General features: G+C 38.2%; 1 protein-coding gene across 6 annotated transcripts in view; it reads right to left on the minus strand.

Moving 5' to 3' along the window:
- The window catches only part of MBTD1 (mbt domain containing 1), a 67,195-nt gene that overhangs the window by 10,481 nt on the left and 44,324 nt on the right, over positions 1–12,390 (minus strand). For all 6 annotated transcript variants that reach the window (XM_054585423.1, XM_054585421.1, XM_054585418.1 and 3 more), the window contains 9 exons: positions 8,945–9,079; positions 8,585–8,673; positions 8,154–8,388; positions 7,487–7,542; positions 7,041–7,145; positions 3,271–3,418; positions 2,316–2,398; positions 1,687–1,921; positions 1,102–1,179 (listed from right to left, as the gene is read on the minus strand). In XM_054585423.1, the coding sequence (XP_054441398.1) occupies positions 1,102–1,179; positions 1,687–1,921; positions 2,316–2,398; positions 3,271–3,418; positions 7,041–7,145; positions 7,487–7,542; positions 8,154–8,388; positions 8,585–8,673; positions 8,945–9,079 (1,164 nt within the window). The remainder of the gene's footprint in view (positions 1–1,101; positions 1,180–1,686; positions 1,922–2,315; positions 2,399–3,270; positions 3,419–7,040; positions 7,146–7,486; positions 7,543–8,153; positions 8,389–8,584; positions 8,674–8,944; positions 9,080–12,390) is intronic.

Consider the following 12,390-nt stretch of genomic DNA (forward strand, 5'->3'; position numbering starts at 1 on the left):
TTTGAATTTATGGCAAGTCAGCTGGAAAAGAAAAAAGCTTTTAGTTTTAATCCTCGAATGTACTTTTTACATTTAAAAATAGCTGTACATAAAAATAATCTTATTTTAGAATGAAATAATCTATATCCATCTTCATGAAGAGAATCTATGGCTTCCTATGGTGGGGAAAATAGATTTTGAAAGAATCAGATACAGCTATCAATATATTTTATACTATTTTGGCTATTAATTCTAATAATTACTCATTGTAAGGTAAAATACAATAGAGAAAGTATATTTAGCTCTGGCCAGTTAGCTCAGTTGGTTAGAGCGTTGTCCCGATATGCGAAGATTGTGGGTTTGATCCCTGGTCAGGGCACAGACAAGAATTAACCAGTGAGACTTGGCCCGTGTGGCTCAGTTGGCTGGAGAGTAATCCTGTAAACCAAAAAGTTGCAGGTTCGGTCCCCAGTTGGGGAGCATGCAAGAGGCAAACGATTGCTGTTTCTCTCCATCCCCCGCCCTTCCTTTTTCCCTCTCTAAAATCAGTAATAAAAAAAATTAACGAATCAACCAATGAATGCATTAAGTGGAACAACTCTATGTTTCTCTCTCTCCCCGCCCTTCCTCTCCCTCTTTAAAATCAATTAAGAAAAAAAGAAATCACACTTAGAAAAATTTTCTTAAGCCTAACTTCGTTAGCCATCAATGTGAATTTCTTATAAGTACTGTTCTAGAGAGTTTTGGTTACTAAGAGTTTTGGGTTTATTAGGCTCCAAGTCTATTATAAGCATTGAGCATGTGCTTACATTTATTTTTTTAATAAAAAGGTTTTAAAAAAGAATTTCCAGTAGGTTTACATATTATTTCAAAAATTATTTGTAGACTCTGTTCTTTACCATGTTATAAATATTATGGCAATCATTTTTCCTGTCAATTAAAATATGTGTTTCTCATTATTAAAAATGTTTGCCTTTTATAGCATACTGCACCTTTAAGCATAATATACAATACACAGTCATCAGTTCTCACAAGGGATATGATTTTTCTGTGCAAAAAATACCACGACCCCAATTGGTTAACAATTTAGAAAATGTATGTAAACACAATGTGATGACCCACTTTTCTTATGTCCTTTGTATTGCTGGGACTTAGCCTTTTTCTTCTGCTTTGATGAACCTGATTGGCTTTCTCTTGACGCTGAAAAATAAAAGGGAAAATTGGTACCAGATAATTGCTTACAACTAACTACAGGTACAACTTAGATGAAATATCTTTACCAAGATCATTATACTTATAAAAAAGTCTGTAATGCTTTGAAAATAAGGGTGTTCGTTCAGGTAAAACCATGAACCTCAGTACCATACAGATTCCACTATTTATTCAATAAGTATTTATAATATACCAGTAAATCTTATGTCTATACATAATTTAAAATTCATTAAAATAAGTCTAGTTTAATTTGGTGAGCGCTCCTACTGTTGTGTTTCTATAGTCATCATGTAACTTGACTACTGAGTTCACACAGCCATGGTACGCATGGTCTGATTCTGTGATATTGTTGTTGAGTTTTAAGATCTTACCTGGCAACCAATCAGACATAGGTATATTCTTGTCCTGTGAGCTCACAAGATGACTTATGTGAGACAGTCCTCTGAAGAATTGCTGATTTTTACAAAAGGACACCTTTTCTGTATACCAACTTACACTGTGATGCTGGAGGCTGTAGTTGATATCCAGTTAACTGACACCACCCTACAGGATAGAGGTCAGGGGACTCACAGTCTACCCACTGATCATACTCTTCTTCCCATCCATCAAAATGTATCCTCAAGAGACGATGAATAATTCGAGTTACTGTGGCTACACATATTAAACGTGGCTCCATGAGATCTACTGCTTCTAATTTCATTCCTACACGAAATCCGTGATTTGGAACATCCTGACATGGAGAAGCAAAACATTAACACTGGTGAAAAGAAGAATGCATAACTCCACTTTCACTATCAGAGGAAAAAAAAGAAAGCAACATAACCAAGTAACATAATGTAAACCCAAAAAATCCCAAATAATTCTTTAGTTAGTGAAACATATAAAGGTAAAGCATTTAAGTACTAGTTAGGCAATGTATTCATTTCCATTTTATTCACATTAAAAAAATAAAACAAAGTTTGAAAACAAGCTTCACTTCCTAAGTAAAAATTTATATTGTTTTATTACTCTATTTTTTAAAAATATAAATCTCCACTAAGAAATTCTAATATATTCTGATCAAATAATGATTTACATTTGTATGTACACTTCCCCATAATTATTAGGCCATCTTTTAAATTTACCTTATTAAACAGTTTTACTGGTGCTGCAATGGAGCCAGTTTCCCTGAGGTAGTCAAACCATTTAAAAGGAAGTTTAGTGTAACCTGAAAGACACAACTAGTTTAAGTAGCAGTTCATTTAAAATTAGCATAATACTAAAAGCAGGTAAAGTAACTCAGTATACGCTCAGATTTTAGGTTATGTGACAAACTTTTAATTCATGCTCTAATACTACTGAGTCTGACAATTCCTCCATGTCATGAGGATTTTCTCCTTTTCCTAAACAGACATTGCTATACCCACTTATCTTAATGCAGAAGTGATTCGACTCGCCTTTCCTCTGATACAGGAACTACAGGCTTTTGCTTCTTCAATTCTAGGCTTACAACAGTCAAGCATTTAACACTTCCCAGTGACACTTTTCTTTCTTAGAAAGAAAGAAAACTGGCTGGACAAGTACTATTTTTACAGACCTCTGGTTTTGGCTTTTCCTCCTTTTCTTCTTAAGAGAAAAACTACAGGCTCAGATATTGAAATTAGGAAAGTCACTGGTTAGGCCACAAGAGCTATTTAAGGGTATGGTTTTTAAAAAGCCGCACGGGAACCTAAAAATGAAAAATTATCCCCATAAACCCAAAGAATCTATTTTAAAAAAAGTTAATGTATGCAATAACCTATTGAGCCTACATCACCATCTCAACAGGACTTGAGAATACTAATTCATATTATAAAGTATACAGATGCTCACAAAAAAATTCTATACTAACATGATGTATTAAAACTCGCTGGGATACAGTGCTTTGTTTTTAGACCACCCCACAGTTCTTGTTGTGTGTGCATATATACATTTGTAATATATACACACATTAGATATTCACATAGCAAGAAATCTAGGGCTGTGTTAAATGTTGTACACAGTTACCATGTAAAAGGAAAGCAAGAAGGAAAACCTAGTGCATGTATTAGCATGAAGTACCTCTAGGTGGAGTAAGTTCAATCATGTTAATTTCACAGAAACCAACAGGGAAAATAGAAGGGGAGGTTGCATGATAACAGAACCAGTCAGATCCATCTGCTGCTTCTGAGCCATCGATCCCAATCATCAGGAATCCATCAGCCAGCACCTTTTAAATTAAAAGAATTCCAAATATTTGAAATTAGACACCACTATTACAAAAATGATTCTTTAAATTTAAGTGGCATACTAAAAGAAAAGAAAATCTATTACATAAAGGTCTCTTGCAAGTGAAAAACGCTTCTCTATTTACGTTAAAGAGCTAAGATTATAATGGAAAATCTATGTAAATTCCAGTGTATACCAGGAAAAAAAGCAGGGTTACAAAGAAGTAATTTCGGAGGTCTAGGAAAAACAGTGCCTTTGCCAACGGCTAAGGCTGCCTGGTGCTATGAAATCACGAAACTGGGCTGAGTGGTCTTTCGCAATTAATTTAATTATCTAATTATGGTTAAGTTCTAAATCCTACTCACTAATAACTACTTCCTTGCTTTGGATTTATCACACAGAAGAGTTTTCCCAACTGTTTACACCTTCTTCAAGCTCCAGCTTCCTCTCACTTACCCTACAGATAACCACGCTTCGCTGTGGCAGCATCTAAGGCCAGTTAGGCAGGGTGTCCCATTCCTTCTTTCCTACCTCGGATTGTTGTAAGGAGCCCTTTTCCCCCAAACACAAACTTCTCCATTTTGTCCTATGATCACTGGTACCTCTGTCAAAACACTGTCTCTTATACTCTAATGTCTCCCAATTTCTAAATTTCCATTACATTAAAAATACTTAAACATTTTTTATTTTGAAAAACAAAAATATTTTATTGTGAAAGAGTTCATTGTACAGTGAACTCCTATATTGTCTTTACCTAAAGACCCAATTCAAGTTTTACACACACACAAACATATGTAATTCCTTGCACTCTGACTTCTGTCCTTACTCTACTAAACTGCTAAATTTACTTACTAATGACCTCATTGTTAAATCCAGTGCCTTTAGCCCAACACTCATCCTCCTTAAACTTCAGCCTCCCCGCGGTATCCAATATCCACTGACTACTTTTAACGTTTTGAAACATTTTTCTCCCAGGCTCTCACTACAGTGCAGTCAGCTGGTCAATATTCTCACCTCTCTGATCATTCCTTCCACATTTTATTGGTGGCTGCCCTTTCACCTCCAACCCTTCAGTTTCTGATATGAGCCCTTTTCTTTCTGCTTTGGTGTCCTTGTCCACACTGAACGCTTCACTGATAGGCTTCTATGCCAACAAGCCCTCAGGTTTTATTGTGAGTTTGCTTCCATTCTAGTTTCTCAGTCCTGCACTTTACCTGCAGGCTGAATATACTGTCTGAAAGTTAACGCAGGGCATCAAACTAACAGCTCCTTCTCTAACTCCTTCAAAGGTTATCAATTACAGGTCCCACAACCCCCATCAACACTCGTTCCTTTTATCCCTGCCAGTAACTCTCTCCACCATCCCACTTGATAGCACGGCTTTCGGTCTTCCTCTACGGACAGTTCCCTTTTACACAGCTACACTTCCTTTGGAACGACCTCTGTTTACGCCCGAATGCTTCACCCACTTACCCTGTGACTGGAGTAAAGCTCAGAGGGCCTGACCAAGCATTCCAAGTCTACACTACTGGGCTCCACATTGTCTTTTAGCCTCTGCTCCCAAGTTCCTGCCTTATAGTGTTTTCTACTATATTGGGTATGTACGGAGTAGGGCAAAAGTAGGTTTCCAGTTCTGAGTACAAGCAACACAGAGTTTATTCTTATATTATTACTTATTAATTATTGTATTATTTGTATCACAACTGTAAATCTACTTTTGCTCCACCCTGTATATAATAATTTTCTCTTCAAGTGGTAACAGTTTTGCCTAAGACCCCTGGAGAGAACTACCCCCACTCACATGGATTCCTTTCTCCCTTCCTAAATACAACAGAGTGAACTAGGGGCTAGTATCTAACCTTCAGGGAACCAAGAGAAAGGATGAGTTCAGCTAGATTCTCTCTCAGTAATTAGAATTAACGCACAGAAGACTGTTTGACAAGCCACGCGTCAGAGCTGGAACTGAACAAGCCTGGGGGCACCATGTGCAGACTGTATGGACACAACGTCAATCGAAGGAAGGTGGCACAGACTCAGAACAGAGCAGAGGGGGGACAAAGAGGCCCACGTCTTCCCAGTTCTCATCCCTTTTCTCCTGTGTCTACGAGATCACCCATATGTCCTTGGAGTAACTTTGCTAGAGCTAACTTGGGATGGGTTTCTGTTTCTTGTAAAGAAAAAGCCTTGTCCAGAATATTCGATATAACTTGTCTGATGTGCGCTGTGTGTGAACAACTCGTCAATTCCTACACGTGGCCTGTACTTTCCTGTCTGGATGCTTTTGTGCCTTTTCTCTTCCCATGGCAGTTTCCTTCTGTATCTCTGCTAGGCCAGGTTCTACCACCTTCAAGATTAAGTTTTAAAATGTCCTCTCTTCCATAAAGCTTTCCTCAACTTCTCTGAGGCAATGTCATCTCTCTTTTATTTGCATTCCAACAGTACTGTGTACCTTGCCCAAGTCATAGTCAATCCTGCATTAAACTTATTTTGCTACATAGTACCTTGTTCTACAAGACTGTGAGCTTTTTAGAGTCCCCTAGCACAGACGGTATTAACGAAGTATTTTCTGAGTGTCGCTTGGTATTGTACTCACTGGACACTTCTTTGGAAAAGAGCATGGGATAATGGCACTGGATCCCAAACTGGCTGATTGTCAGAGTCACCTAGAGAACTCTGTCCTTTCTTTCTTTTTAAAACAAATACAGATTTCTGGGCACTACTTCTTGTGATTCTGACTGAGTGTCTGGAGAAGGTCATGGAAATCTATGTTTGAAATCGTATCAGGTGATTCCGATCACTAGTCGGAAAAAGAACAGGGCTTGGGGCCAGTCTATTCTAGCTGCACGACCTTCAGCAGGTGCTTGAGGCACGGCAGCCATCATCACTGTTTTTAATTCTTTTGGCTTAAAGTTTTAAAAACTGAGTTGAAATGCAAATCACGATTTAAGTTATACCTTTATGTAAATACACTCTGGATCACCGGTTCTTAGCCCTGGCTGTGGTTATGAATTACCAGGGGATTTGGGGCGGGGGGAGAGGGGGGGAGCCAACTCTAGGGCCTCAAGCTAGACTGATTAAATCAGAAAGGGGGACAAGAGGCCTGGTTACCTATTTTTCTAAGTTTCCCAGGAGAGCCTAATGCCTAGCTGAACGTTGAGAACCACTCTTCAAGACCTTTTCTTAAAGCAGTTTCAGGAAAAAGGAAAAAGAGAAAATAAAAAACAGAGAAAAAAACTTAAAAAAAAAAAAAAGCACTACCAAAAGGAAGGAAAAGGCACAGCAAGTTAACACAGGAAACTGAAGATAATCTTGGCCTTGTTATAATTCTGTGTTGGACCAGCTTTGACCAGGAAGTAATTTAAATAAATATTCTTTCTCTACTTAGGATATACTCCAACAAATAAAGGTGGTAGACTCAAGATGACAATCTTAACAACAAGCTATACAAAAAGAGAACCTCTGATAAGAGAATTCAAATTTATTTTGAAATTACTAGAACCACTGAAGATCCAGGCACACACATTTTTGTGCCAAAACAAATTATGTTAGGGGTTTCCTTCTCCTATTACCTTAAATGCAGTTCCTATAACTGCATTTCTATATTTTAAAGCCTATTCTCTTACCTTTCTAATGGTTGCGACACATATTGTAGAAAGATTTAATGGGTCTATAGCTTCCAATTTCATTCCTTCTTTGAACCATTCCCCACTCTGGTCTACTTCTTTTACCTAAAGAATCACATGAAATCACATCTACTGTTACAAATGTTGTAATTTTAATAACTACAATGTTACCAATTAGAAAAGGTTTACCACATGGAAATATCAAATGCCTTCTCCTACCTACCTAATATTTTAACTCAAATTTCCATTAGGGAACAGAGAGAATTCAGGTAAACAAACACAATTTAAGAATAATTATAATCCATAGTTGTGACACCTATGAATTACAAGGTCTCAATCCTTTTTAAGTGAACATATGTAATTGTGATTTCTGTAATTTAGGAAAAAACCCACAACCCTCTTTCAAACATAATTTACAAATGAGGGTTCTTATAAAAACTTCTTACCTTAGCAAATAAATGTGGTGGTGTATCAAAATGTCCATCCTGTTTCTTTGTAATATCTACAAGGAAAAGTTACATACTAATCTGTCAGCATTTGTGAGAAGATCAAAAACCACGTTTCTTTGAAGGTTTCAAACTCACAAGGTATGTATACTCTAAAACACGGCAAAAATACATGCCTTCTTCATTCATGATGAATAACCTTTAATAGTTTTTCTCTCATCAGGGTACATGTGCCATTAAGTACAGTCAGCCAATTAGAATGCTGGTTATTTCCCTACTTAGGGAATTACAATTTTAGGAACATGTTTTAATGTGTTTAGTATTAAGTCTAACCACATGTAATCCTGCCGTTTTGATTAAAACTGAATGGAAAGGGAAAGGCTATCTTTAGATCTTTCAAATGGGCTGGATAAGAAAAGTGTAAAAAAACCAAATGTAGTTATGACCAAAAGTACATTATTTTAAAGTTGGGAACAAGTGGAAGGAATATAAAGGAATTAGGACACACACATTCTGGTGTGGAGCTTCTCTAATTAAGGTAGAATAAGCAGCCCAGACAACTGGGATGCGACTTTTGACCTATGCTATTCTGCAGAGAAAAACAGCCAAGTAGTGCACTTCAGCCTCCACGCTACTGTCAACAGGAGTTCCTGTGACAGGTGCTTACCGGATCTTTTGAATCGATGGCCTATGCTTCGAGACCAACCGATATGATGGATTAAGGGGCTGTGCATGTGGCACCAGAAGTCATCTGTTCTGTCTTCACTGTCTTCATACACTAGTCTTAATCTTCCTCCAATTACACTTTCCACCACTGCTACTCGTGTTCGACACAAATGCCTCTTGTCAACCACTTCTACCCTCATGCAGGGTTTGAAAGGATACTGCATACTTTCCGAAACCTTGACACAAAAGCAGATAAAAACTCTTTGGCATTCAGGACAGAGGTCTACAAGTCATTTTACTACAGTACTATTAAAACTACTGATATTTAATATAGCTCTGGCCACTAAATTAAAACAATTCCTTAAAAAACTTGGAAGTTACTCCTTTTTACAGAGCTCTCATTTGACACTCCAGTCCTTTCTACGTCTTTACCTTTTGTGAGAAATCGGGAGGAAGTGTTTTGGCACCAGTAAGTCGTTTCACTAGAAAAGCTTTCCAGTTTGTATACTTATGCTGAATAGCTAAAACAAAAGAAAGAACCAGTTATACTTCAGTGAAGAGTAGAACTGCTTCATAAAGTATTTGTTAAAAAAAAATGAATTTCCTTGCAACTCAGAATATTAATTAAGGTCCTGAAGAAGGGCAATAAAAAACAAGTTATGTCTTGCCAGCAAATATGTTACCTGCAACCAAAACATGTAATTTTAATTTCTATATCACTTTAATGTTACGAGTGAAACTGCATTAAACTATGTATATTTAAATTACAGTAAGGATAAATAAACTACTTACTTCTAGGAGGGACAAGAGGTTTTCCACTGGCTGCACACCAACCAACTGGATGGATATCAGAACTACATATATTGCACCAGAAGTCTAGAGTAGAGTCATTTTCAAATCCTTCATATCTTAAAAGGGCATTGTAACCTGAAACCAACAAATCAATCCCCACATAAGGAGAAATCAAATGAAATACAACAGGATCTAATGGCTGTAAAATGTTAGTATGTATCTGCGGCAGAAACACATGCAGGACTTGTGAGCAGTCAGGGGCAAGGCCCCACCCCAGGGATTTTGACTTAGTAGGTCGTGGGTGAGTCTGAGAATTTGCATTTCTAACAAGTCCCCAGTGATGTTGCTGCCACTGTTGTGTGAATCAGACTTTGAGAACCACTTGGTGCATGGGACAACGTTCCAACCGAGAACCATTTGTATAATGTAATTAGTTTAACTGTTTTCAAAGCATGGCTTCCTCCTTTGAATATATTTCAATTTTACTCATAGTTTCTTAAATTCTAAAACAGAAATTTCCAGTGAAAACAGGGTTAGGAAAGTTCTACTAGAATGTGTACTTTTGAAAAGAAAAGAAAGGAGATTGTGTGTGGTTAACTTAGTAAAACCTGTTCAAGTCATAGAAATCCAGTTAAAGTATATTTCAAAGAAATTACATTATTCAGCTGATAAGGTGACCAATTATTCTTGGATAATCTGGATTTAGCTACTACAAGAGTCTAAATTTTTCAGTCCTGTTTATTTGGAAATAAGACTTGAAAATGCTAGGTAAAGAAATTCAATGAACACAAACAATAGTATGAGAAACCATTTAAAAACTCTAAGTACTAAGCAAATATGAATTTGTGTTTAATAGAAAGAACAGAAAGTATATGATATAACTTATTTATAATTTAATAAACCTTATGTTGAAATAGATCAAGATTTAACTTAAGGCCTTCAGTGGAATAAAAGAGAACCAATAAATTTATATTTCAGGCCAGCTGCTAAGTTCAGTCAGCATTTTCATGGGTTAACATCTATAATAAAAATTTATACCATTAAACATTTAGCCTTAAAATTCAAAAATTCACAGAACAATTCATGAGTTAACTGTTGTTGAGCTCTAGTTCATGATTATCACCAGGCTCCCTTCTAAACATCACTGAAGTGGCTTAGAATAAGATCTATGAGGCAACTAGATAAAATAGAAATGTAAAATCAGAAATGGAAGGTAGATATAATTCTTGGATATTAAATGCAACTGACTTAAACACCTAGGATAGAAACACTGTATCGCTGTTTTAAATTATGGTGTAGAAAATATAATCATTTAGAGAATGCTTATTAAGCTGGGGAAATGTTTCAAGGAAAAGGCGAGAATTGAATTGGGTTATATGCTAAATGCAAAGCATGAAGCAGGCTTCCAGTCAAGATGGCAGTGTAGGCATACATGGCTCGCCTCTTCGCACAACCACATCAAAATTACAACTAAAATACAGAACAATCATCACTCAGAACTGTCAGAAATTGAGTTGAATGGAAGTCTGACAACTATGGAATTAAAGAAAACACATCCATCCAGACTGGTAGGAGGGATGCATGTGCAGAACAGATGGGTCCCTCATTCATGAGTGGTGGATAAACTTTTGGGAAGGTATCTCGGGAGTGAGGAGTCCCAGTCCCACACCAGGTCCCTCCGCCCAGGGTTCCAGTGCCCGGAAGGTATGTCCCCACAACTTCCGGCTGCAGAAACCAGTGAGAGTCGAGTCCATGAAAGATACTGCTGGAGCCCCAAGCAGTTCCTCTTAAAGAACCCGCACACGGACTCACCTACTCAGACTCACTCCTTCTGAGCTCCAGCACTGGGGTAGTAGCTTGAAAGGCACCAGTGGCATAAACGGAGGAACTAAAGTGTCTGGCATTAAGGCAAGCAGAGGCCATTGTCCCTTTTCTAAAGCCTTCCCTCACAGAGCTAGCAAGCTGGTACCATACCTGAGACCCGATCAACCTGGCCAACACTGACCCACCTTGAAGATTCCCAGAGACTCCACCCTATCCAACTTCCGGGCCCACACAAGCTGCTTTTCCGTATGAATAGCTGATCTTGGCTCCTGCTACACAACTTCCTAAATCCTCTCCAACAAGCAACCCCCAGTGACCCCCAGGCCAGGCACTAGCAGCAACCAGCCTAGATTCACAGCTTGGCTTTGCCTGGTAATCTCCAAACCCAGCACATGTAGCAGCCATCTCAGGTTGCTTTATAATCCAGGCAAACCACAGATGGGGGCTGATCTTGGCCTGCACCACCCAAGAAACCCCAGGGCCAGTGCACCCAGTGGACAAGTACTGACCACATCGGAGCATCACCCCCTTACCCTTGCACAGCTGATCCTCCACAGAGGGTGGAGGCTGGTGGTCAGTGGTCACAGCCAACCCTTGCAGCTGACTAGACTGGGTAAATCCCTCCTATTGATATACTCAGCCCACACAAAATGCACGCCTTGAGTACTCAGCTTGGGTGACAGGGGAGGCTGTGCTGCCGGACCCTAAAGGACAACTACTATATTAGGCCACGCTACCTAGACAGGGAGTCAAAGCAGCTCTACCTAAGATATAGAAACAAACACAGGGAGGCTGCCAGAACGAGGAGACAAAGAAATATGGCTCAAATGAAAGAACAGATCAAAACTGCAGAAAAAGAGCTAAATGAACTGGAGATAAGCAATCTATCAGATGCAGAGTTCAAAACACTGGTTATCAGGATACTCAAGGAACTTAGTGAGGACCTCAATGGCATAAAAAAGACCCAGTCAGAAACAATGGATACGCTAATTGAAATAAAGAGCATTTTACAAGGAAACAACAGTAGAGTGGATGAAGCCAAGAATCAAATCAATGATTCGGAACGTAAGGAGGCAGAAAACAACCAATCAGAACAAGAAGAAGAAAAAAGAATCCCAAAAAATGAGGACAGTATAAGCAGCCTTGGGACAACTTCAAGAGGTCCAACAGTTGTATCATAGGGATGACAGAAGGAGAAGAGAAAGAGCAAGAAACTGCAAGCCTATTTGAAAAAATAATGAAAGAAAACTTCCCTGATTTGGTGAAGGAAATAGACATTTAAGTCCAGGAAGCAGAGAGTCCCAAACAAGATGGATGCAAAGAGGGCCAGTCTAAGACACATCAAAATTAAAATACCAAAGGTTAAAGATAAAGAGATAATCTTAAAAGCAGCAAAAGAAAAGAAGTTAGTTACCTACAGGGAAATTCCCATTAAGACTGTTGGCTGATTTCTCAAAAGAAACTTTTCAGGATAGAAGGGACTGGCAAGAAATATTCAAAGTCATAAAAAGCAGGGACCTACAGCCAAGAGTGCTCTATACAGCAAAGATAGCATTTAGAATGGAAGGGCAGATAAAGAGCTTCCCAGACAAGAAAAAACTAGAGGAGTTCATCATCACCAA

This window comes from Pteronotus mesoamericanus, unplaced genomic scaffold, assembly GCF_021234165.1.
Source record: "Pteronotus mesoamericanus isolate MK-2021 breed Mesoamerican mustached bat unplaced genomic scaffold, CSHL_Meso_final contig_84, whole genome shotgun sequence".
NCBI lineage: Eukaryota > Metazoa > Chordata > Mammalia > Chiroptera > Mormoopidae > Pteronotus > Pteronotus mesoamericanus.